The 27,197-nt window shown below is 44.5% G+C and overlaps 1 protein-coding gene across 1 annotated transcript; it reads right to left on the bottom strand.

The window, feature by feature from the left end:
* Positions 1 to 2,509: 2,509 nt before the first annotated feature.
* LOC131185832 (solute carrier family 2, facilitated glucose transporter member 11-like) lies at positions 2,510 to 27,036 on the bottom strand. The gene is made up of 12 exons (XM_058158737.1): positions 26,932 to 27,036; positions 25,939 to 26,037; positions 22,191 to 22,351; positions 21,538 to 21,662; positions 20,235 to 20,364; positions 20,010 to 20,158; positions 18,437 to 18,627; positions 17,126 to 17,236; positions 12,738 to 12,839; positions 10,065 to 10,140; positions 5,253 to 5,380; positions 2,510 to 2,713 (listed from the first exon to the last, which is right to left on the bottom strand). Exons 1-12 carry the CDS (start codon positions 27,034 to 27,036, stop codon positions 2,510 to 2,512), a joined length of 1,581 nt encoding a protein of 526 aa, XP_058014720.1.
* Positions 27,037 to 27,197: the final 161 nt, after the last annotated feature.

Here is a 27,197-nt window from a genome sequence, read left to right as displayed (position 1 = left end):
CTTATACCATTCTGGACAAATGGCTGTCCAATTTTCTCTCAAAAACATCCAGTGATAGGTACCCACATCCTCTGAAGTCAAGCTGTTCCACTAGTCAAATGTCTACACTATCAGGAAATTTTATTTTTGTTCTAGGAGTCCTAAATTCTCCTTTTCTTCCTTCCTGTAGAATCAAGAATCTACAGGAAGAATTCAACATCAAGAAGGAAGGATTCAAGAATCCTTCCTTCTTGGTGTGGCTATCTTGATATAGTTTATAATCTACACATATACTGAAAATGACAGATCAATAAAATTTGGAAAGTAAAATAAAATCTCAGCTTAACTGGGAATAAAAAAAGAGCATATTTTAGTGTAAAAAAAATTATACAAATATATATATTTGACTCTTTTGACTCATTACAGTTTGCCAATCGGAAGAACCGCTCTATAGAGATTGCACTTTCCTATGTGCTTCATCTTAGCTTGGCACACCTAGAGGAGAAGAATATTCATGTGCAAATCAGGGTGGGTTCTATGGGCGTAGCTTATTTGGTGGGCATGGCTTGGTGGTCATGTGACTGAGTGGGCGTGGCCAACTTGAAGTCACTCAGGACAAGGTGGGGCGGCACCTTGCTGTGAGTGACATCAAGTTGGCCACGCCCACTCAGTCACATGACCAATGCTGCAGAGACAGGCGATTTCTCCCAGGGAACAGCCAGAGCTTCGTGGCCTCCTCTCTTCCTCAGAGGAGCTGCCTCCAAGTCCTTGTGAAGGGACACACACACACACACAAACACACACACACACACACACACAATACAACACAACAGACTCACACATAATGTAAAAGCAGCTGCACTTCACCCAAGATGGCCCCTGCAACAAGCAGGAACCTCACACGCCACAGAAAGCTCAAAAACCAACTTTCACACTTTACACACACACAACACAACACAACTGACTCACACACAATGTAAAAGCGGCTGCACTTCACCCAAGATGGCCCCTGGTGCAAATGCTGTTTGTTGATTTTAGTTCGGCGTTCAACATAATCATTCCTCAGCATTTGGTGAACAAACTGGGTCTATTAGGTTTTAATACTCCTTTATGTAACTGGATACTGAATTTCCTTATTTGTGCGAGTTGGAAGAAAAGTTTCCAATTCCCATCTCCTTGAGTACAGGTTCCCCGCTTCCTAACGACTGAGAACAATTAACCAGTGGAACAGCTCACCTTCCAAAGTTATTGGTGCTTCATCAGTGCAGGTTTTTAAGAAGAGACTGGACAGTCACTTGTCCAAAATGGTATAGGGTTTCTTGCTTGAGCAGGGGGTTGGGCTAGAAGACCTCCAAGAATCCCTTCCAGCTCAATTCATTGGTTTTGTTGTTCTGCTAATTTAGCCACTTTATCAAAGGATAAAAGTTTGCCTGGCATGATCTGTTTTGGACATACCCATTTTGGCTTCTGGTAATTGCTTTGCTTGTTTCTTGGTATTTGCAAATCTTTTGCTTGATTATCTTTTCCAGAATCTTCCCAGTTATTAATGTGAAGCTGATTAGGTTATGGTTTCCTGTATCCATTTCCCCCCGTTTTTGGAAGATAGGAACCAGATCAGCTCTTTTCCAGTCCTCTGTTAGTTCCCTGGTGCTCCAGACCTTTGAATATGGTTGACTTATCTTCAGTTGGGATCCTGAAAGATCCCCTGTCAGGCCCCAAACCTGAATTCTGAAGTAAAAGTTACTTTTCCCTGCTCTAAGTAGAGATTTGATAAAGATTACTTAATGGAAACTTAGGCAACACTGCACAGCTATAGTTTAGAACGAAGAAAAACCCAGGAATTGAGTCAAAAGCCAAATGTTTCAGCCCTCTTGCTGAAAACAATTGTACACACTATGTTTTGAGTGAATTGGACTTGGACAGGGAGCATCTTGGAATTGAATTACTGTCCTTTTTTTCATTTTTATTCTACTGTTAGTATATTCCAAGTTGCTCAGAAATAAATTGTTAGTTAAACCCTTGGGTATGTTATTTGTTTAAGTCATAAAGCAGAAAGAAAGACAGAAGGGATGGAAGGAAATAATTCCAAGCAGCAACTCTTAAGCAGCCATTTTTACACATTAACTAGCTTGGTTTAATTGATCGACTTGAGATTTGAGCAGAGCCAATGAGTTGCTTTCCCAACCAGTGAAAAACAATAAAGAAAACTACGTGCAGGAAAAGCATTTGAGCTTGAACAGAAATGAATCCAGCAAACAGCAGCAACATGATAACATGTTGGGAGGGATCAATAGGTGCTCAGCAAGACACCTCAATGCCATGAAGGATGGGGGTTACAAGGTGGCTGTCTGTAGGTGGCCATTGTGTTCAGATTAAAATGAAGAGTGACATTTCTGGGTGGGTGGGTGAGCCAAAACTGCTGCATCATGAGAGAGGGGAAAAGTTCATCTTCGCAGCAGAGCCCTTTGTGATTCCCATACCCTTTTAAATCAGGAGTTCCTTCCAGAGGTTCTTCCTTGGCAGATGCAACTCAGAAACTGGAGTAGACCGAATGGTCCTCGCTGAAATTTTTCCTGAGAACAGCAAGTTTCTTTCCCAAAGATGATCTGTTGAATTCTTCTGTGATCTCTAGTGCAGATTTGCCTTTTGTCTCTGGAAGGAATAAGTAGAAGAATATCCCAGAGCCAGAGAGCACGGTGGCAAAGAGAAGGAAGCAAAAGGGGCCCAGACTTTCCTGGAATGGACACAATAAACAGTAACAGTCTCATTAGTGTCTGAACAAATCCCCTCTTTATCTCCACCCTCTCCAAAGTTCAAGCAGGAATTGCGGTCTAGTGGTGAAGAAACAGAAACTGCATCTAGAGAAAGCTACAAGCATCTCTGGGTCATTAAAAGAGAAGACGGAGAAAAGGGCACATCAGATGAAACTGACATTATTAAGAGTGTGTGAGGCTGACAGCTTTATGGCTTAATGTGAATGCTGAAAATGAGTAAATCTAGTAATCAGGTTAAGGATGGTGCCCAGATACCATCACTGCTAAGTTGCTCTGTGTGATGCTTGGACAGGTCAGCTGGTTCAAGCCTATTTATTATCTGTGTGTTGCATCTTTGCTTCAACTTCTCTATCTTCGTTTTTTACATGCATTTTGTTTCTGAGTACAATTGAAACTTCCTACAACTGGGAAGAGTTTACCAGAAAGATTTCATTCTTCCCTGTAAATCTTTGTAATGTCAAGGAATTCTTTTGAGACACCAACCACAGAAGCTAATTTGGCAGACATTCAAGGAAACCATCTCTAGACGCTCCCATTGAACGTATTGCTACTTCATCTGTGGTATGCAGAAACTTTTTAAAGGCAGAGCTTTGACATTCAGGCTCATTTGTGATTGTGTCATCAGTGATCTCTTGAACTGATGTCTCTATTATTTGTTTCATGGCTTTTAACTAGACAGAACAGTGCATTGTAGGGCAACCATTTTATAATATAGATTGTCCTATTGTTTTTCTTTTCTTCTTCCTATATACATATATGCTTATACCTCTTTACATTTACCCATATATGTGTTTATATATTATATAATCTTTTTGTATGATACCTACGTATATTGTTATGACAAAATAAATAAATAAATAAATAAATAAATAAATAAATAATCAAGGTACCTCAGATAGGCTAACATATACAATATACCTTTCACCGTGAATTGAAAACGCACTTGTTTATCCAAGTGGCTTAATTTTTTTAATTTTTTTAATTTTAATAATTTTAATTGGGGTATTTTATTTATGGGTCAAATTTGACAGTTTTAAATTTCGGCCACTAATAGAATATGTTATTTTAACTGTTGTTTTAATCTGTATATTGTATTGTTTTAAATCTGGCTGTACACCGCCCTGAGTCCTTCGGGAGAAGGGCGGTATAAAAATCTAAATAATAAATAAAATAAATAAATAAATATGTCCAAAATCTGGTACCCAAAACTCCCAAGGAAATTAAATTTGGGAAAGTTGTGGCTACTTTAGTGTTATTGGCTCTGGGCCATTGCTGCTGTCCTGTGATCTTCATTTTTAATATTCTGTGACAGTTTCCCAGCAAGTCTCACAATCCCTTGCTCAATCCCCCACCCAGCAGCAGCCCCTTTCTTGTCTGCTGGAAAGTGAAGGTGGGGTGGGGGAAGGAAGGAAGAAAGGAAGGGAGGGTGGGAAGGAGAAAGGAACAGGGTGGAAAGAATCTTTCGCAGCCCATGCAGTCTTTTGACCCAAGGCGAAGGGTGAGCGGGTGGCATGCTTACCTTTGGTGAACTGAGTAGAGTGGGTGAGGTGCGGAGGCAACTGGTGGGGTGATTAGCCGGGCCGCGTGGTGAAGGCAACATATACAGGGTGGGGATGGGTGGGGTGAGCATTGAGCAGGTGGGTGGGGTGAGCGAGCAGCAAGAGGGTGGGTGGGCGAGTGAGCGGCAAGCGGGTGGGCAGAGGTGGGACCAACCTAAGGTGGTATTTACTGGTTCGGCGAACCCATTAAAATTGCCACTACTAGTTTGCCTGAACTGGCTGAATACCACCGATGCCCTTCCTGACCAATGTGACACATTACACAACTCTGTGACCCTCATACATCCTACTTGATCTATGCTATCCCTTTGTGCATGTTACTAAACTTATGCAACACCTGTCAGACCTCTCTGTGATCTCCATGCATCTTTCTTGACCCACACTGCATGGTCTATATGGGATACCCCATGCACCCCATGGTTGTTCAATCTCTTCTTAAAAATCTCCAGTGTTGGAGCACTCACAGTTTCTGGAAGCAAGTCATTCCACTGATTAAATGTGCTCACTGTTAAGAAATGTCATTAGTTCTAAACTGAATCTCTAATGATTTTCCACCATTACTACAGGTTCTGTCCTCAGACTCTTTGGAGAATAGATTGCCCCCCTGCTCTCTGTGAGAGCCCTTCAGTAACTGGAAGACTGCTATCATATTACCCTTAGTCCTTCTCTTCATTAGACTGGACATACCCAGCTCCTTCAGTCATTCATCATATGGTTTAGCTTCCGCCTAAATAACAATTATTATTGTTCTGTATTGTTGGCATTATTGCTATTTCTAGCAGCTTCAGACACATTTAGTAACTGCCCTGGACTGGCTGAAAAACCAAGATGGGCCTCTATGTGGTGCATCTCCCTACCTGCAGCCCAACCCAGTTCCTGAAGATTGCTGCCATGTGGAGCCCACTCAGGGGACAGAAATGGAGGGCTGGGAAAAACTGACCTCGGCAAAGGGGAAGGCGATTCCGACAATGAAGAGGCCTGCCCAGCTTAGACAACCACCGACTGTGAACGCTGCTGGCCTGGAGGACTGGCTGAAAATTTCCATCATAATAGAGAACGAGGCTCCATCTAAGGGGGACAATGTAGAGAAATATTTTTGGACCCAGAGAGACCCTTTTTAACCCAGGATGAGCAAGAATTCATTTATCTGGAGAACCATTAGCAGTGGCATGGCAACCCACAGCCTTCTTTGGGTCAATAAACAAAAAACACCAACAGTAACATCCAGAAATGGGGGGAAAAAACCCTCAATAACTCAATCAGTTGCTAATTTTCATTTGGTTCAGTTCAATATAATGGAGTATTGGGGGCAAGGGGTATCCATTATAGTCCAATGGCAGTCAAATCTTAATTGGGGTAATCTGCAGAATTAACTTTTACATCATTTACATCAACTTAGGTCATTTCCATAATTGATATTCTTACCTTATTTGCTTCCATTTATGTCATTTTCTGCAATTGATGCAGATGATATTAAAAGGCTCTCTCCGGCCAACCCACTGTCAACTATTTAGTTGGCATTTCCAAAAAAAGAAACTCCTGGGACATAATTTTACCAAGATATAATATTTTACTGAAAAACTACATTGGCACAGAAGAAGCAAAACCAGCTCTGGATTTCCCATGCAAACACAAGCATAGTTATTTAACAGATTTAACCAATTAACAGAGCTGGAAGGGACCCTGTAGGTCATCTAGTCCAACCTTCCCCGCCTAAGCAGGAGACCCTACACCATTTCTGACAAATGGCAGTCCAGTCTCTTCTTGAAAGCCTCCAGTGATGAAGCAACCACAACTTCCGAAGGCAACTTCTCACTGTCAGAAAATTTCTCCTTATTTCTAGGTTGAATCTCTCCTTGATCAGTTTCCACCCATTATTCCTTGTCTGGCCTTCGGGTGCCTTGGAAAATAGCTTGACCCCCTCCTCTCTGTGGCAGCCCCTCAAATATCAGAAGACTGGTGTCATGTCTCCCCTGGTCCTTCTCTTCATTAGACTAGTTGTGCCTGGTTTCTGCAACCATCGTATGTTCATCGGATGTTTTAGTCTCCAGCCCGCTAATCATCCTGGTTACTCTTCTCTGCACTTTTTCTAGAGTCTCAACATTTCTCCCTTTTTCCTCTGGGCCGCCCACAGTCCAATAGCTTCTGTTCATATTGTTATGAGAAAACAGCTAGCCACACCCGATGTCCTTGAAAGCTTCCAGAGATGCCTCGGTTGCTTCAATATCACGCCCCCCCACCCCGCTTTACGAGGAGGGAGGAGAGGGCGGTTTTCCTGCGTGCTGCCGTTTCTGTGTGGCACTCTTCCCTCAATGCTAGCATCTGTCGCTGCCCCCTTCTCCCACTCCGTTGCCGCTGCTGGGTGATCCCGTGTGAAGAAGGAGGCTAGCAGAGAGGGGAGAGAGCGAGGGACTGCTTCTGGGACTCGGGGACTTGGGAAGTGTCTGGGTCTGGCTCACCTGGCTTCTCTTCCTCTCGCAGCCAGCTTTCCCAGTCTAGCTTGACGCAGGCTTCCCCCCCACCCCCCACAGCCGGAAAAAGCTTGGCAAAAAGCCAGCCCTCACCATGCCCAGCTTCACTGACAGTGGGCTTGCAAAGGGCAATATGAGCTGCGTTGCCACCTGCGTCAAGCTAGATTGGGGAGGGAGGCAGTTTTCCTGCGTGCTGCCGTTTCTGTGTGGCACTCTTCCTCAATGCTAGCATCTGTCGCTGCCCCTTCTCCCACTCCGTTGCTGCTGCTGGGTGATCCTGTGAAGAAGGAGGCTAGCAGAGGGAGAGCGAGGGACTGCTTCTGGGACTCGGGGACTTGGGAAGTGTCTGGGTCTGGCTCACCTGGCTTCTCTTCCTCTCGCAGCCAGCTTTCCCCGTCTTTCCTGTCGCAGGCCTTCCCCCCCCCCACAGCCGGAAAAAGCTTGGCAAAAAGCCAGCCCTCACCATGCCCAGCTTCACTGACAGTGGGCTTGCAAAGGGCAATGGGAGCTGCGTTGCCACCTGCGTCAAGCTAGACTGGGGAGGGAGAGAGCGCGAGCAAACCAGTGGTGCTTCCTTCCAGTCTTCACCCAAAGCCCCGCGCCTCACCAGGAGGCTGAAGTTAGAATTTCTGCCTCCCTCCGACCCGTGCGTAGCTTGGCAACAGGACTGTTTCTCTCGATCCCGTTTTCCTGTTTTGTCTGCCGGGTCGGCGGAGGGGGACGAACCTAGTTTTGCTGCCCATTGCAGCTAGGAATCCCAAAGCCGAGAATGAACGTTTGTCTGTAGCCAGCAGCCCGGGTGCTAGATGGGCCCCCTGCAAACTCCGTCTCTCGAGGAGTCTGGACGAACTTTTGCACGCCACTCGCTGAGCTGGAGGGTAGGGTGGAGCAAATAGGTGGGCAAGATAAGTGCCTGAAGAATCCAGCTGCCCGGCGGGGAGGCTGGGCATCCCAAAACCGGCAGCTCTGCAGGAAAAGAAACTGCTTTTTTTTTTGCCAAGCCGACCCGACCCAGGGTTGCATTGTGGCTCTGGGTCGTAATGGGCTTCAGGCGGAGGACGGGATGCCTTCTCCCCCATTGTGAAGCGGGCGAGTGAAAAAGTTCACTCAATTCCAACTTTGCGAGATATTTTTCTTTTGCAAAAAGTTGGAATTGATTGAAAGAAACACGATGGAAAATGCAATTGTAGCTGGGCTGGGGCAACTGTGTGCGTGCCCACAGAAAAGGCTCTGTGTGCCACATCTGGCATGGTATGCCCTAGGTTTGCCATCATGGCCCTAGAGACATGTCAGACATTGCACAATCCCCAGCAGCATCACAGAAATCTATAAAGATTCATCCACTCAATCAGCCAATTTGTCAGCTGTCCAGGAACCATATGTTGTTGATGATTCTACTCATCAATACAGTTTCTTTCTTCAGCAGGCTCCATTTTATTTCCGGCTTTTATTTATTTATTAATTATTTATTTATTTAATTAAACTTTTATACCACCCTTCTCCCGAAGGACTCAGGGCGGTGTACAGCCTTCATTTAAAACAATTAATATACATACTAAAATAACAATTAAAAAGCTTATTCAATAAAAGGCCGAAATTAAAACCGTCTAATAGACCATATAAAATACCCAATAAAATTACAATTAAAAATTTAAGATTTAAAATTTAGAGTTTAAAAATCAGGCCAGTCCCGCTTGAGTAAATAAATAAGTTTTCAGTTCCCGGCGAAAGGTCCGAAGGTCAGGCAATTGGCGTAAACCGGGGGGAAGTTCGTTCCAGAGGGTAGGTGCTCCCACAGAGAAGGACCTTCCCCTGGGGGCCGCCAGCCAACACTGCTTGGCGGACGGCACCCTGAGAAGACCCTCTCTGTGAGAGCGTACGGGTCGGTGGGAGGCATGTGGAAACAGCAGGCGGTCCCGTAAGTACCCGGGCCCTAAGCCATGGAGCGCTTTAAAGGTAGTAACCAAAACCTTGAAGCGCACCCGGAAGACCACAGGTAGCCAGTGCAGACTGCGCAGAAGTGGTGTTACCCGGGAGCAACGTGGTGCACCCTCAATCACCTGCGCAGCTGCATTCTGGACTAACTGAAGTCTCCGAGTACACTTCAGGGGTAGCCCCATGTAGAGAGCATTGCAATAATCCAGGCGAGAAGTGACGAGAGCATGAGTGACCGTGCATAAGGCATCCCGGTCAAGAAAGGGGCGCAACTGGCGGACCAGGCGAACCTGGTAAAAAGCTCTCCTGGAGACGGCCGTCAAGTGATCTTCAAACGACAGCCGTCCATCCAGGAGAACGCCCAAGTTGCACACCCTTTCCGTTGGGGCCAGTGACTCGCCCCCAACAGTCAGCCGCGGTTGCAGCTGACTGTACCGGGATGCCGGCATCCACAGCCACTCCATCTTGGATGGATTGAGTCTGAGTCTGTTTCTCCCCATCCAGACCCGTACGGCCTCCAAACAACGGGACAGCACTTCGACAGCTTCGCTGGGGTGGCCTGGGGTGGAGAAGTACAGCTGGGTATCATCAGCGTACAAATGATAACTCACCCCAAAGCCACTGATGACCTCGCCCAGCGGCTTCATGTAGATGTTGAACAGGAGAGGCGAGAGAATCGACCCCTGTGGCACCCCACAAGTGAGGCGCCTCGCGGCCGATCTCTGCCCCCCTGTCAACACCGTCTGCGACCGGTCGGAGAGGTAGGAGGAGAACCACCGATAAACGGTGCCTTCCACTCCCAACCCCTCCAACCAGCGCAGCAGGATACCATGGTCGATGGTATCAAAAGCCGATGAGAGATCCAACAGGACCAGGGCAGAGGAAGAACCCCTATCCCTGGCCCTCCAGAGGTCATCCACCAACGCGACCAAAGCTGTCTCCGTGCTATACCCGGGCCGGAAGCCGGACTGGAACGGGTCTAGATAGACAGCTTCCTCCAGGTACTGAGGGAACTGCCATGCCACCACACTCTCTACAACCTTTGCCACAAAGCGAAGGTTGGAGACTGGACGATAGTTACCCAAAACTAGTTACTTCCAAACCCAGGCTTGGAACTGGAACTGGATTTTTCTTCCAACAAAGTGTTTTTCTCCCACGTGTGGCACTTTGTTCTTATCCAGGCCTGCCTTCACCCCTTTTACTGCTTGGAGTACCTTCGCTCCTGCCTTTATTTCTCTCCACCAATGCTATGGCTTGGCAGGACCCACCCACCCCTCCTTCCACCCCCTCCATCATGCCTCTTTCTCTTTTTGCATGGCTACTTGTGAAAGGACTTGTATACTTACTTGGTCCAACTCCAAAGAGGATGACAAGCAAGAAAATCAGGATGACACTGCAGACAGACATCCAGGGGAGGTTTTTCTGGAGGTGGGAACAAGAGAACAGGCAGTCTAGAACAGTGAATAGAATAGAATAGAATAGAATAGAATAGAATAGAATAGAATAGAATAGAATAGAATAGATTTTTTTATTGGCCAAGTGTGATTGGACACACAAGGAATTTGTCTTGGTGCATATGCTCTCAGCGTACATAAAAGAAAAGATACGTTCATCAAGGTACAACATTTACAACACAATTGATGGTCAATATATCAATATAAATCATAAGGATTGCCAGCAACAAAGTTACAGTCATACAGTCATAAGTGGAAAGAGATTGGTGATGGGAACTATGAGAAAATAGTATAATAATAGATTAATTAATAGATTAATATAAAATTAATATAATATTAATATTATATTAAAATTAATATTTTAATAATTAATAATTTTTATTTTAATATTTTATTTTAATATTTTATTAATATTTTAATAATTAATATTATATTACAATTAATAGATTAATACATAATGAATAGATTAATAGTATAATTAATAATCCTTCAAGGTGGCGCCGACGAAGGCTGCCTTGGTGAAATGCTCTCTAATTGTTTCTTTATTTCTAATTGTTCTCTGTGACTCATTACGGATTTCCTAGAACAGTGGTCACCAACTGGTGGTCCGTGAGAAAATTTTGGTGGTCCACGGAAAAATTATTTGCATTTTTTATATTGCACTAAATCAGGGGTCCTTCAACTATGGCCCCTGGGCTGGATAATTGCAATGAATGCTTGTGTTGCTGCATAGTCTCCCCCTTCGGGATCTTTTTCTGTGAGTCGGAGGGGGGAAGAAATTCCAACTTGGGTCTGCTTCAGCCTCCTAGTGCGAGGTTTTGGACAAAGGCTGGAGGGAAGCGCCACTGGTGGTAAAGAGGCGGAGGGCCTTGTTCTAGTGGGACTGCATCATGGCCCCGAATTGGCTGACCATCTCAGCCCACTGAGCCTCCAGGCACCGACACCTGGCCTTGCACTCCCGCAGGTCTTTTCTCTGTTTGGAAAGCCTATGTTCCTAGTCCTCAGTGAGGTGCTTCTGCTGAGCCTCCTTCTCGGCCAGATCCAATTTGAACTGAGCCAGCTATTTTGACAACTCTTTCTCATGGTGGCTGCTTAGCTCCAACAACTGCTTCCTATTGGGGACCTAAGGAGCCCGAGCAGGCGGGCAGACAAGGAGTGGCTGGGACTGGGGTGTGTGTGAGTAGAGGTCAGCAAGGTGCCCCTTGACGTGAGTGACATCAAGTTGGCCATGCCTACCCAATCACATGACCACCTAATCACACCCACCCAGCCAGTCATTAGGTAGATCATATTAGTGGTCCACGGGATTTAAAATTATGAATTTAGTGGTCCCTGAGGTCCAAAAGGTTGGGGACCCCGGTTTAGAAGCTTTGGAGACCAGGATGTGCAGCAGCCCCACCCCCAACATGGGGCTCTCTGATCAATGCATCCTTTTCACATAACTTCACCAAGCAAAGCCAGACTGTGGATCTTGTCTGGAAGAAGGTTCAAACGGTTGACAGCTCTGCCTGTACTCTAACCACTGCTGCAGGAATCCTCCTTCCCATCAGTAGCCCAGGCAGCTGCGTTCAGTCTCATCAAGAGACAGATTGGGAGAGCTGGTCAAAAGTCAGACTTGCAGACTTGGAAGGGCCATTAGGCCATCAAATCTGACACCCTATTTTGGGCAGGAATCCCAAGTCAAGCATCCCAGGTATGTGGGAAAATCCTTGGGAAAAGGAAAAGGTTAGAGAAGAGAGGGCATGGTCCAGAGCTGCCTAGTGGGTGGAGAAACAGGCCCAGGAGGGACTCTCCTTAAGTTCTTCAGCAGTAAGTGTAATGGCAGGAGAACTCTTGTTAATGGAACTTTACAATAAAGTGGAGTTAGTTAATGTGGCTGTGTTTCATATCTGGTCCAACCTGCAATATTGACAACAGCCAGCCTTCTCCCATAACCATGACTTTAAACATAAATACAGCAAGGAATGACTGAAAAGAGAGAGAAATGGCAGTTTCGAAATAGCCAAGTCAAAGGCTGGATCTATGTCCCACTAAAATGCTGTGGGCTGATCAGCTATGAAGCAGTGGGCCAATCTGCCTCCTGGGGTTATTTTGATGCAGAAGATTTTAAAAGTGAAGGTACAATTGAAAGTAGAGAGTTTTCTTGTTGGCTTAATGGACAAACAAATGGAATCATCTCATGGACCTTTGCTTTTATTTATGACAATGGCACTGAGATTTTTAAACGTCTGAAGGTGGAAGGACTTGTAAAGATCTATAGCGGAGGAATGGATGTTGAAGCTAGTGGAATTGACAGAGATGGCAAAATTGACAGCCTCCATGAAAGAAAACACTTTGCCAAATTTTATTTCTGCCTGGAAACCATCATTGGACTTTTTGTGAGAAACTGAGAGAAGATTTTAGGATTTCATCATTAGAATTATATGGGACTATCAAAACAATGCAGACAAATGTTCACCTTAAAGTGAAGGGATGATGGCACTAAGCTTTCATTTCCTACAGGAGGCTAACGAGGCTGCCTACTCTGCCAAACAGAGACTTTCCAGAGAAGCCTTTTCTTCTTACCTGCAGAGAAAGTGTCCCTGTGAGGAAGAAGAGCACCAAGGCCATTGACCCACAGCCTTTCCACAGCAGCGGCCTCCGTCCATACCATTCAATAGTAAATATCTGGAGAGGGGAAATTAGGGAATATGCCAATGTCAGGGAAACGCAGGTGGATTTCCTGGCATCTAAATTCAAATAATAGGTGTCAAACAGAACCTTTATGTTCAAATTCAGAACAGTAGAAATGATGTGTTGGCCCTTTTTTCCTTTTGGAGAATTGTGGACCAAGCACCTCCAGCCTTTCAACCCTGTGGAATTGCATGGTCAAACTGTTCTTTGTGGGAGCCTGATGATTCCAGACTGGGGTTTAGCCCAGGACCGTGTGCCTCTCCCTCCAAGGGGTCTGAGGAGGCAGACCCTGCCAGGATGTCCAGCATCAGAGGACCCAGGCTGGCCAAAGGCTTTGCCAAGTGGTCCTGGCCAGAGTTTGGGCTTGCTACCTCGTGCTCCAAGCAGAGATGTAGGCTCTGCCTCTGGGGAATCATGGCGGAGGGTGTGAGAAGAATAGTGATATATCTTTATATGCTAAAGATAAAATATTGAATATGGATATTGATAATTATTTGAAAGATTACAAGGTTAAAAGTTTAACTTTAGAAGAAAGGGAAGAATTAAATTGGCCTATAACTTCTGAAGAAATTATTTTGGTAATTAAACAATTAAAAATGGGGAAAATTCCTGGTACGGATGGGCTTATAGTGAGTTATTATAGGAACTTACAGGATGAGATGTTAGGTCCACTTAAGGAATTATTTAATCAAATACAATTAGGAGGGGGAATTCCCCCTTCACGGAGAACTTCTTTTATTTCATTGATACCAAAAGAGGAACAGGATTGTTCTAAATCCTGTTGTACGGGTCTGGATGGGGAGAAACAGGCTCAAGCTCAATCCCTCCAAGACGGAATGGCTGTGGATGCCGGCACCCTGGTACAGGCAGCTGCAACCACAGCTGACTGTTGGGGGCGAGTCATTGGCCCCAATGGAAAGGGTGCGCAACTTGGGTGTTCTCCTGGATGGACGGCTGTCGTTTGAAGATCATTTGGCGGCCATCTCCAAGAGAGCTTTTTACCAGGTACGCTTGGTTCGCCAGTTGCGCCCCTTCCTCGACCAGGATGCCTTATGCACGGTCACTCACGCTCTTGTTACCTCTCATTTGGATTATTGCAATGTTCTCTATATGGGGCTCCCCTTGAAGTGCACCCGGAGGCTTCAGTTAGTTCAGAATGCAGCTGCGCGGGTGATTGAGGGAGCCACACGTGACTCCCATGTAACACCGCTCCTGCGCAGACTGCACTGGCTACCTGTGGTCTTTCGGGTGCACTTTAAGGTTTTGGTTACCACCTTTAAAGCGCTCCATGGCTTAGGGCCCGGGTACTTACGGGACCGCCTGCTGTTACCTTATGCCTCCCACCAACCCGTACGCTCACACAGAGAGGGTCTTCTCAGGGTGCCGTCCGCCAAGCAATGTTGGCTGGCAGCCCCCAGGGGAAGGGCCTTCTCTATTGGAGTTCCTACCCTTTGGAACGAACTTCCCCCTGGCTTGCGTCAATTACCTGATCTTCCGACCTTTCGCCGTGAGCTGAAAACGCACTTATTTATTCAAGCGGGACTGGCTTAAATTTTTAAATATTTTTTAATTGGGGTTACTATTTTATGAATTTTAAAGGTTTTAAAATTAATTATTTTAAAATCTGGCCATTTATGGAATATGTTTTTTAAATCTTTGTTTTAATTGTATATTGTACTGTTTTAAAATTGGCTGTACACCGCCCTGAGTCCTTCGGGAGAAGGGCGGTATAAAAATCTAATTAAATAAATAAATAAATAAATAAATAAATAAATAAATAAATAAATAAATAAACCAACCTGCGAATTTATAGGCCAATTTCACTTTTAAATAATGATTATAAGATTTTTGTTAAAATAATAGCAAACAGATTAATGTTAGTTTTACAACGTAGAATTCATACTGATCAATCTGGATTTATAAAAGGGAGACAGATGAGGAATAATGTTAGGCAGATTGTTAATTTATTGGAATATTTAGAAAAGAAAAATTTTATATCAGCAGCATTTATCTTTTTGGATGCAGAGAAAGCTTTTGATTGATTGCATTGGGATTTTTTATTTAAATTAATAGAAAAAATGCAATTTGGAGACGGTTTTGTAAGAATAATTAGAGCAATTTATGGAGAGCAAACAGCCCAGATAATAATTAATGGTAACTTAACAGAAGCTTTTAAGATTGCGAAAGGAACAAGACAGGGATGTCCTTTATCACCATTATTGTTCATTTTAACTCTGGAGCTACTATTGGATAAAATACGAGAATCAAAGGAGACAGAGGGAATTAAAGTTAGACAACATGAATATAAAGTGAGAGCCTTTGCAGATGATTTGGTGATTACTCTAACAAATCCTATAAATTCAAGTGTATCTCTGTTGGACATAATTGATCGATATGGAAAGGTTTCAGGGTTTAAGGTAAACCAGGATAAAACAAAAGTGATAATAAAAAATATGACCAAACAACAGAAAGAAAAATTAGAGGAAATAACAGGATTTGAAATTGTAAAAAACTTTAAATATTTAGGGGTTTATATTACTTCATCAAATGTGAAATTGTATAAGAATAATTATGAGGTCTTATGGCAAAAAGTTCAGAAGGACTTGATGGTTTGGAAAAAATTGCAGTTATCGTTGTTGGGGAGAATAGCTGCTATTAAAATGAACGTTTTACCTAGATTTTTATTCCTCTTTCAGATGATACCAATAATTAAGAAAGACAAAAATTTGGAGGACTGGCAGACTGGAATTAACAAATTTATATGGGAAGGTAAAAAGGGTTAAAATGAAAATAATTCAAGATTCATGGGAAAGGGGAGGCTTAAAAATGCCTAATTTTAAATTATATTATGAAGCAGCTGTTCTCTCTCCAAAAAGTGATTGGTTTAATTTAACGGAGGAGAGAATTTTGAATATAGAAGGTTATGATTTATTATATGGATGGCATGCATATTTAATTTATGATAAAAAAGTGGATAAGGCTTTTAAAAACCATGTGTTAAGAATTGCTCTCTTGCGTGTCTGGAAGAAATATTTTTATAAATTAAATTATAAGGTTCCCATGTGGGCAAGTCCTAGACATACAATAGAAAACATAAATTTAGAACAGACTCAGGAAATGACTACATATAAAGATCTTTTGTATACTGAAAGCGGTAGTTTGCAATTAAAATCTTTGCACGTATTAAAAAAAGAAGGGAAAAATTATACTTGGTTCCAATACGGGCAATTATGTGCTAGATGGAAGGAAGATCAGAAAATTGGTATAGTCCAGAATGAGGAAAATTTGGTAAAGCAAATTAGAAATCAATCTCAGGAACTTATAAAGAGATTGTATAATGTGTTACTTGAAATAGACTCTGAAAGGGACTTGGTAAAGGACTGTATGATAAAGTGGGCACAAAATTTTCAGGAGCCAATATTATTGGAAACTTGGGAAAAAATTTGGGTTAGAAATGTTAAATTTACACAGGCACAGAATTTAAGGGAAAATTTTTATAAAATGTTTTACAGATGGCATTTAGATCCTAAGAAATTATCGTGTTTATATCCAGATATGCAAGCAAAATGTTGGAGATGTAATTGTGATGACGCTACATATTTTTATATTAAGGCTTTTTGGATAAGAATTTGGTGGATTCTACAAAATGTTCTGAAAAAGAAGATAAAGTTCCTGCTACAAGTTTTTTTGCTGGGAATTATCACAGACTGTACAGTAATTGAGACTAAGTTGATTTTAAATTTAATAACAGTGGCAAGATTACTAATAGGACAGTATTGGAAGAAAAAAGAAGTACCTACAATAGGAGAATGGATATTGAAAGTTGCCAATTTGGCTGAGATGGCAAAAATCTCAGCCTTTTTGAAAGACAATACGCAAGAAAGATATTTAAGTGAATGGAAAAAATGGATTGACTATATTCAAAACAGATATCAGACTAAGAGTTATCAGACTGCCTTTGAATGATTAGGATGTATTATTTTTGATTGTTTTGGGGGAAGTTAGGAATTGATGAGAATTGTAGGATTATAATTTAGTTAGGAAGGAAAATTTTTTAGTATATGTTTGCTTTATTTTTACTATACCTTGTGTTTGTTCTGGGAAGTCGGGGGGGGGGAGGGGGGAAGGGGGAAGGGGGGGAAAATTTTGTAAAACTTTTTCAATAAAAAAAAAAAGAAGAAGAATAGTGACCGGCACAGAAGAAGATTCATAATGGTAACATAACACTGGGAGAGGAGGGAGGTTTTCAGAATAAAACAAACTATTTAGAAAGGTCTTACACAAAGGAAAGATGAGAAGAGCTCAGAGAAGCCGATGCCCAGGGAGATGTAGGGGATAAGTCTCTCTTCTAAACCTGCATTGTGAAGCACTTCGAAAGCATAGAAATAAACCTAAGTGGAAAAAAGAAGATGCCAATAGTTGCCAAGAAGTAGTGAAGACCTGCCCCTGCCTCAGAAGCTCAGGGCTACGGTCCCTTGTGAAGGTCTGCATTTAGCAGTGCCTGCTGTCATTTTCCACCCCACCCCCACCCCCAATCTGCTCACAAGACTCCACAGACGAGAGCTGGAGAGGGTTGGGGCTGCTCGACTCCTTCCTAGAAGCAGCTCACTCACATACGGTGGGGTGGGGGTGGGGTGGGGAGCAGCTGAAGGGCAAATGTGCCAAATCTGGCCAGGCTTGTTACCCAAGACTGGACTTTCTTCTACAGGGCACTGATTTTGTGCTCAAGATCCCTGCTACCCTCTGAGATGGCTGGTGGACCCTTTGCCTCCCCAGACCAATATGCCAGGCTCTCGCATCATGGGAGCTGGCTTCAGGAAGTAGCATTTCCCCCTCTTGAAATACTTGCCTCAGGGGACCTCAGGAGAATGGGACAACCTGTCATGGCCAACTTGCCATGGACAACTCACTGTGGGACAATTCAACACTTTTATTTAATTATTTAAAATAATTTAAAAATTATTTTAATTTTTGTCATTCACATTTCATTCTGTCCCTCCTTTTGCATCCTTTCTTTAATGATTATATTACACCGTTTCTTTGATATTATCTCAATTTTGTCCTGCAGCAAGTTTTCCCAAGGTGAGTTGGCCACAGCAAGTTGACTGGTGAGTTGTCCTAGACTGGAGGGCGGCCCAGGAGTTGGGCGGGAGAAAGTCCGGTGTAGTGCTGAGACAAAACCATGGACCCCAGAGTGAAAAACACATAGGGGACTGTCTAGTTGGGCTCTTGCCCGAAGTGGGGCCTGGAGAATGCCCCTTGCTGTTCCTCCAAATGTGGTGGTTGCCAGTTTCACTAGTCTTGATTAAGATGGCATGCAACAGGAGTTGTGCAACTTTGGGAATGCCCTGCTGTAGTTCTTGTAGAGTTTGTGCTGCTTTGCTAATTCATTTTTTTGTGTTAGCTTTTCCATATTATAAATCCAGTGCATCTCCCTCCATATGTTGTCATCCCTTTCCCTAGCCTGGCTAGCCACCCAGGCCTCTCCTTCAAGGGGCTTTGCTGGAGAAGCCTGGGCAGTTTCTAGGCTGCAGGCACCAGCTGGCTCTTCCTCAATTCTATAAAGGTTGTGTGAGAGAGGGACACTTAACCGCATTGATGCCACAGAGCTGCACAGTGACAATGACAGCCACTAAGATGCTCAGCTGCTGGCGAAGTGATGCATCATGGAGCAGCTCTCCTGGCCAAAGCACTTTGCTCCTTTCCCCTCCTGGGGCCATTTCTTTCTTCAGCTCCCCAAGCTCTTCCTGGTGATCCCCTTGGCCCCACAGCTGCTGCATTGCTTGGGAAGAGAAAAGATGCAGGTCACAAAGGTTAGCTAAGTCATTCCTGGCAGCAGCAGCCTTCCCCCACAGCCAGAAAAGCCTGACAGATCACAAGAGCCCCAGAGCAGCAGTTCTCATCCTTGCAGGCAGCTGCCCAACCTCTAAGTGGTCACTGAGAAAGGACGCCACGGGTGGGGGTGGGGAGAGCTGCCCTCTAACTTGGTCCTGTAGCTCAGTGTTTCTCCCCCTCATCAACTTTTATGATTTGGGGCTGAGGAATTCTGAGAGTTGAAATCCACACCTCTTTAGATTGCTGAAGTTGAGACCCACTGCCCTAGCTCACAGCTTGCTAAGGATTGGGCTAGTTGGATAGAAGAACAAAGGTTTGAACTGCCTGATTCTCTGGTCAGGTTGGCAGTGAAGCTTCCCAAACACTGGGAGATTTCACCTGGCTTCCCTGGCTGTGGTAACCATGGACTTGCCTTAGCAGATGACAGAGGTTCAATCTGTTTTTTGTCTTGGGCCAGTGGCAATGTGATCTGGACATATTAATATCTATCTCTTATCATGATTAGATCACTCTTTGATGGCTTTGTAGTTCTCCACAGCTTCTCTCTGATGTAGGACCTTGGAAACTTTCCTTTGGTCCACTTCGGGTGGATCAATGGACCATGCTGTATTTCAAAAGGACCTTGGGGTTGTTCTTGAGGGTCTTGTACTATGAATGAGGCCTTAGTTATTGCTTGGAATCATGGTGGACAACAGCACCCTTCTACCAGGTTATTCCTGGATGGCCCCTTCTGTTCATAGATCTTGTTTTCCATCCTGTTTTTTTTTTGAAAAGTTCCAGGAGATGAAGTATCCAAAAAGGCTCCACAAGGAGTGCATAAAAGAAATAAAACATATGTAAGAACCTCTCTTAGGTGTGATCCTGTGGCAGCAAGACCACCAATCACCACAATTTTGCTGTTCTTATGACAGCCACAAATTACAGACCAGCAACTCTGTTCAAGATGATCCAGGTGAGCGAAGGGCCAATAGGAGGATTGTTTAAGGATTGTGTTCCATGACTGCCTTCTCCTATTACATTGATCAGAATTCTACTAAGTACCTCCCATATATATACTTAGCCAAATAAGCCACTCTTATTGCCTTTCCCTTTAACATTCACACAACATGGCACAGCCCATTCTGGACCCTTAAAAAGAAACACTAGATAATGACAATGAAGAAGAAGACGATGATGATGTTGCAGAGATTGGCAGGAAAGCTGAAGTCCCTACCATCTCCAGCTCCTCCTTAATCCTGGCCAGTCAAAAGGTTTGGACAATACATTTGCCAAGACCAGCTCCACTTTGGTCATTCTGAGGTGAGACCAATTTTTTAAAGGACAACTTACCTTTCAGGCAGCCTTCCTCATCTCCCTCCTGGATTAAGAGATAAGAAGGAGACTCAGGGAAGAAGGGCAGGAGGAGCAGCTGGAGGAACGCTGCCACACCAGGGAAGGCCAGCAGCAGAGGCCAGGATGAATCAGTTCCTAGGAGTTCCCTGGAGAGTAGGAAATTGAAGGTTGGGGGTGGAGGGTCAGCCCCCTCCCGCTTTCCTCATCATGCTCCTTCTGTACCTGAGTCCCAAGATTTGGCCCCAGCATTTCCCCAGAGACCAAAAGAATCCTGAGGTAGCATTTGCAAGTCCTCTCCATTTCTTGGGGGAAATTTCTCCAACGTACTGAGAATGAACAGCCTGGCAGAGGCCTAGAAGGAAAGGAAGGACAGACAGAAACCAATGAAATTTAAAATAACCATACGGTCCCAGGAGCAGAGTGGTCTGCTGGCTTAGGCAGATGACAAGAGCTGCATCAGATCAGTGGGGCACTCAGAGGTTTTTCAGTGGGGTGTTCATGTCACAAATTATAACTTTAATTTTTGACTTTAACTTTTAACTTTTTCTCCCCAGGATCTGATACAGGCTCCTCTCTTGCCGCCATCATTAGTCAATTGCCCAGTTTATCAGAGAGAGATCTTGGAGACCTAGTGGACCATCATTTATTGCAGTGTGCAGCTGCCGCCAAAAAACCTAATGCATAAATAGGCAAAACCTTGGATGCATAAACAGAGGGATGGAGTCATGATCACATTAAGTATCAAGACCACATGAAGTATTAGTACCACTTTATAAAACCTTAGTAAGACTGCATTTGGAATACTGCATCCAGTTTTGATCATTCACATTATTAAAAAAAATGTTGAGACTTTGGAAAGAATGCAAAGAAGAGCGACTAAGATGATTAAGGGTCAGAGTCTAAAATATGAAGAATGGTTGCAGGAATTGGGTATGTCTAGTCTAGTGAAAAGAAGGACTGGGTGGGACATGATAGCATCTTCCAATATTTGAGGGGCTGTCACAAAGAAGTGGGAGTCAACCTATTTTCCAAAGCATCTGAAGGCAGGACAAGAAACAATGGGTGGAAACTAATCAAGAAGAGAAGCAACCTAGAACTAAGGAGAAATTTCCTATCGGTGAGAACAATCAACCAGTGAAACGGCTTGCCTCCAAAAGTTATGGGTTCTCCATCACTGGAAGCTTTTAAGAAGAAGCTGGACAGCCACTTGTCAGAAATGGTATAGGGTTTCCTGCTTGAGCAGGGGATTGGACTAGAGGACCTCCAAGGTCCCTTCTAGCTATATTGTTGGAAGGGCAGAAGAGCTCTGGTAGATGCAGCTAATGGCCTTCTTCTTCCAAAAGCTGACCAGTTAGTTATCACCATGGGAATCAGTGGACATGGGCACAGCAACAGCCGCCTTCTGTCTTGGGGTTCCATGGCAGGCAGGCTGGTATGTGGCAGGAGACTGACTCTGACTGACCCTGGGATTTCTCCAGAGAATATCAAAAGCCACATTAAAGCCCAGCCTTCTAAGGCTTCTTACCAGCACATATCCCGTAACCGAATCGTCCAAGCAGAACCATTTCAAAGCACTTGGCTCTCTTGCTGCAGATCATGACTATGGCCGTCAGGATGACCAGGAGGTCTGTGCTCAGCTGGCATTTCTTTCTGTGCCCATGGGCCAAGAAAAAGGGTAGGAGAGAAATTAACACATTAGCCACCTCAAGGTAGCCTTGGGCTGCCTTGCCTGCAAGCCTATTTCGTGGGACTGTCTCCATCTACTGCTCCCTTGAAGCCCTGATACCTGCCCATCTAAAAGTGACAGAGAGTCGAATGACAAGGGTGGGAGAACAAGATTTAAGAGAGAATCAGGGTGGCTTTCTAAAACAGAGACATCACCCCAGATGCCAGCAGGGCCAACGATGAATACGAACAGTTCAGGAAACATCCCTTTTAAAATCCCTTTTGCATTTGCATTTTGAATAAGCCCATTGATTTCCTATATTTATTAGACCAAAAGAAAGTTTATAAAACAACTGTAGGCTTCTTTGAAGAAGCCTGCAGCTGTTTTGTGTCCTTCCTGCTTTTTCTGGACCAGCAGCCCAACAATTTCTTATGCAACTGAGGGATGCATTCGTTTCTCAGCTCTGCCCCTAGGAAGCTGCCAGGTTCCTGGCATCTGTTGGGCACACCTACTTCCCATATTTCACGGTCAGGAATCCGCTGCAGAGACATCCCAGCAGGCCTCCTACTCCATAGACAGATACAGCAAATGACCACAGGAAGAGCAGCGTCTTTTCACTGAGGGGGGTTCCAGTGCGCTCCAGCCAGGTTTCATTCATGAACCTCTTGATGTACTGAGAACAGAGGGAAGAAGAGACACCAGCCAAAAGCATGATAATGATGATGATTCTCCAGACTAAATTACTGTTGAATTCTCAACCTTCCCCGCCCCACCTGCCCCAAGCTGTGGCTGGCTGCATTGCGCACCAAGCCTACAAGCAGGTCCTATGATGTGAAAGTGTCTGAGCAAGCCTGGTGTAAAACCAAGGTAATAGTTACAGGTAATATTATTTTTAAAAAACTGCAATACTATCTGCCATAACAAATGATCCCTTTGAAAATTTGAAACAAATTTGTAGCATTTCAGTCTGAGGCCCCAAATCCAAGAAACTGTCAACCTTGAGGCTGGAGAGTTGGCCTGACTATTGGGCTCTTGAAGCTATGAAGCAGTGGGCCAGCTGCCTCCTGGGGTTTTGGGAGCTCCATCATTTGCAATGAAGGTTGGACAGGTCTTTGTTGAGGGAGGCAGAATAGAATACAGAATAACAAAGTTAAAAGAGTTGAAAGAGACCTTGGAAGTCTTCTAGTCCAATCCCCTGCTTGAGCAGGAGATCCTATACCATTTTTTCTTAACAGCCTCCAATGATGGAGCAACCAAAACCTCTAGAGGCAAGCTGTTCCACTGATCGTTGGCAGCTGGACTAGAAAGGTCCCTTCCAACCCTAAGATTCTCTGCCTTGGTTCTAGGATCAGCCATCCCTTATGACTTCCCTTGAGGTGCTTATGAATTTTGTTCTTAATTTTTTTCCATTCCAACCACTACTAGACCTGAAGCTCCAGATTAGTGCTTTGGGTCAAAGTCTTGGTCAAGTCACTCTACCCATATCTGGCTAAATGTCCAAGTAGATATGCCTGTCTGTCTTTGCCAAGCCTCCATGGCATTGGGCACCAGGGAGGGACTCCAGAGCCCCTGTTTCTCTGCCAAGGAAGATGTTTGGGGGAGGGGTGTGATTCCAGATGAATTTATGAAGGCTTCCAAACAACTTTTTCTTTGCAGCTGTGCTGTTTCAGATCTATACACTGTGGGCAGGGGTGAAATCTACTTACCTTCCTTACCGGCTCGGAAGTGCATGCGCCCCGTGTGTGCGCAGACTTTCTGTGCATGCACAAAACCTTCTGCACATGCGCAGAAGGTAAAAACACATTACTTCCTGGTTAAAACCAGGAAGTAATGACACCCAGGTGGGTGGGCGGAGCTTTGCTCCGCCATTACTACCGGATCACCAAACTACCGGCCACGATCGCTACCAGATCGCACGATCCAGTCCGATCCGGGAGCATTTCACCCCCGACTGTGGGTCAGGAGTAGTCATCTTTAATTTGCTCTCTTCCTAGGCTTTTTCCTGCTTCTCTTTTACTTATAGAACAGAAAGAAAAAGCATTATTATGGTTAGCAACAGGTAAACTGGCCCCATTCTTACATCCTGCTTTTTGTAACACAAAGATATGGTCTAATCACTACCAGGAGTGGTTCAAATATGGCCTACTAAAACAGTCTTCTCCCAACCATGTCTTGCCATATGAACCAACTACAATGCATTGGTGAGATGGCCGGTGATGGTGTAGAGGATGAAATCCAGCTGCTTAAGTCTATCTACTGCTGGACATTTTGGCTTGCTTGGGAGAGAGATGAGTCGCTTACCTTTTGCATCCTATATTTATTTATTTATTTATTTATTTATTTGATTTTTATACCGCCCTTCTCCCGAAGGACTCAGGGCGGTGTACAGGCAAGATAAAACATACAATGTACAAGTTAAAATGCATTTAAAAAACTTATTTTAAAATTAGCCTGAAAAAATTAAAATATGCCGTGAACTAAAAACCCCATTTAAAATTAATCAAATTTACAAAATTTAAGATTAAAATTCAATTCAAGCCAGCCCCGCGCGAATAAAAAGGTGTGTCTTCAGTTCGCGATGAAATGTCCGAAGGTCAGGTATTTGGCGTAAGCTCGGGGGAAGTTCGTTCCAGAGTGTGGGAGCCCCCACAGAGAAGGCCCTTCCCCTGGGGGCCGCCAGCCGACATTGTTTGGCGGACGGCACCCTGAGAAGTCCTTCTCTGTGAGAGCGTACGGGACGGTGGGAGGCATGTGGTAACAGCAGGCGGTCCCATAAGTACCCAGGCCCTAAGCCATGGAGCGCTTTAAAGGTCGTAACCAACACCTTAAAGTGCACTCGAAAGGCCACAGGTAGCCAGTGCAGTCTGCGCAGGAGCGGTGTTACATGGGAGCTACGCGTAGCTCCCTCTATCACCCGCGCAGCTGCATTCTGGACTAACTGAAGCCTCCGAGCGCACTTCAAGGGGAGCCCCATGTAGAGAGCATTACAATAATCCAAGCGAGAGGTAACGAGCGCATGAGTGACCGTGCACAAGGCATCCCGACCAAGGAAGGGGCGCAACTGCCGAACCAGGCGAACCTGGTTGTATATTGTAGTTGCTGCTGTTGTTGTTGCCTTTAACCAGGAATATCTCAACTGTCGGGTGCTTGGTTAGGAAGTGCCCTGAGTGACTTGGGAGCCTGTCTGAGTCCCAGCTTTATGGGCAGATGGGTTTTTTGGTCTGCTTCCTTTTGATGGGCACAGATCCTCATGTCCATTTGGGCTTGGCTGCAAGACAGACAGGGCATCTGGCTTGCACAGAACAAGCCTATCAACCCAGAATGTATTTATATATTTATTTAGTCAAAGCAGTAGTGTTATTGGAGGAGATTGATTGAATCATGTGGGAAATAAATAAGTAAAATTCTGGCTGGCAGCTGAAGTGGGTGGGATGAAGCAAGATCCACATCCATGCAAGTTCTGACCTGATTGACACATTTCGTTTGCAAAATAAAAATGGCAAAGAAAGTGTTTTGGCTGAGCAGTCAGTGGAACTTCGTGGAGGAGCCAAATATAGTAGGAGGGAGCCACTGATCTGCATCTGATTGGTAGATGAGCTTCTCAGGGCAAAAACCAAAGATTAAAAATCCTCTGGCTGATTTAGATAGCCCATAATGGGGGTGGGGGAAGCTGAGCTTTGTGGGGAGGGAAGCTTGTGTTGGCATGCTTTTCTGCAAGATCATGGCCTGGAAAAATGCATCCTCTGCAGCCATGAGGAAGAGCCCAAGAGCCCTGCTTGAAGCATGTGGGCTCAGGACTGGCTCCATCCTATAGTTAAGGAAAGGGCAGGCTGTGGAAATAAATTCAAAGGGAAGCAGACCAATCCTGCTCCATCACTTCCTGACTATTTATTTCACTCCTGACTGGGGGTTGCTCAGCACTTTGGCTGAGACCTATCAGGGTAAGCTGCTAATTGAAAGCTATTCTGGCCTTCACTTTCTCCTATCAGACAAATACATTCATCAATATGGAGATGAAGGGCGTGCAATCCATTTTAACTTGCTATCTGTCTTCATCTGACTTAGAATGACACCATTCAACACGCAGAAAGAGAATTGGCTTAATTCATGGCAGTGGGGTTCGGGACACACATACGGTGGCCTCCTGGATCCAGAAAAGACAGGAAGCAGCCTTGGATGAACCCTAACTCTAACCCTGATGGATACTATCTGACAGAGGGGTCTCTGCCTCCCAGTCTACCAGCTTGAGATATCTCTTACCACAGAGGGGTAATTGATCACAGAAATCTGGTAGCCAACGATAAGGTTCCCACCAATCCCCAGGACAAGGATCATCTGAAAGAACTTCTGGTAATGACCCTGTAGAGAGAGCAAAGCATGGATGAGAACTAAAACAAAAGTTGCCCCCAGTCAGATTCTTTCAGAAGATCCTCTGACCTTGGGAAACCCTTAAAAAATGTGGTGGGGAGGGGTGGGTTGGGGAGAGAACATGGGGGTACTCTGGGTTAGAGACGCTCAAGTCCTGTGATTAGAAGGAAACATGTTCAGAAGTTGCTTAGAATTGTTTCCCATGGCAGGAAGCATGATGGGTCATTAAATATAATATAATTAATAATAATCATTACTATCATAATGATGATAGATCATTACAGAGTGATCAGACCTAGAACTAAGAAGAAATTTCCTGACAGTGAGAACAATTAACCAGTGAGTGATTTCCCTCCAGAAGCTGTGGGTGCCCCATCACTGGAGGTTTTTAAAAAGACTGGACAGCCATTTGCCCAAAATGGTATGGGATCTCCTGCCATGGGTAAGGGATTGGACTGGAAGACCTACAATGTCCACTCCAACTCTATTATTCTGTGTTCTATGTTTTATGGATTTTGATGATTATGATTATGGCTTACAGCTATTTTTGAGGTAAGTGACTGAACAGCAGGAAAGGCCTAAAAGAGAGAAGAAGGATAACTCCTGTAGTAAGGTAGAGTGTGTCCATAAGACAAGAGAAACAAGTAGGATGATGGGCAGATGGCAGCTAGACTCTCTTAGAACCAACCAAACAATCAATCACAAGGCCATCCACAGCATGCTGGACAAAGCCACAGAGCCCCATAGGAAAATACCATCCTGGCCTTGGAGCCAGCAGCTGACCCAGAGGTGGACTGTAGGGCTGCACTGGATGGGCCAGTAAGCCCATTCTGTGCTCCATGTGCCTCAGCTGCAGACTGCCACATTTACTGCCTGCCTACTCACCAGGTTGGAGAAGAGCCCCTGCATCATCCTGTAATTCCTCTTCACCAAAGAGCTTTGACTGAGGAAGGTCAGCTGGTTTTCATTCCGCTGAGCTACAGAAACCATGACAGCAGAGTGATCATTAACCTTGCCTGTTTCTGCTCTTCTTGCTCATTGGGTAAGATGAGATTGTTGGATAATTCATCCATTAATATATGCAGAATAAAAGAGTGGAATGCTTGATGGCAGAAAGTTGAAACTCATTTAGGCATGAAACCCAAACCTAC

The sequence above is a fragment of the Ahaetulla prasina genome, chromosome 15, assembly GCF_028640845.1.
Source record: "Ahaetulla prasina isolate Xishuangbanna chromosome 15, ASM2864084v1, whole genome shotgun sequence".
NCBI classification, from domain to species: domain Eukaryota; kingdom Metazoa; phylum Chordata; class Lepidosauria; order Squamata; family Colubridae; genus Ahaetulla; species Ahaetulla prasina.
The sequence above is the reverse complement of the archived record's forward strand: the minus strand, read 5'-3'. Positions and strand labels throughout refer to the sequence as shown.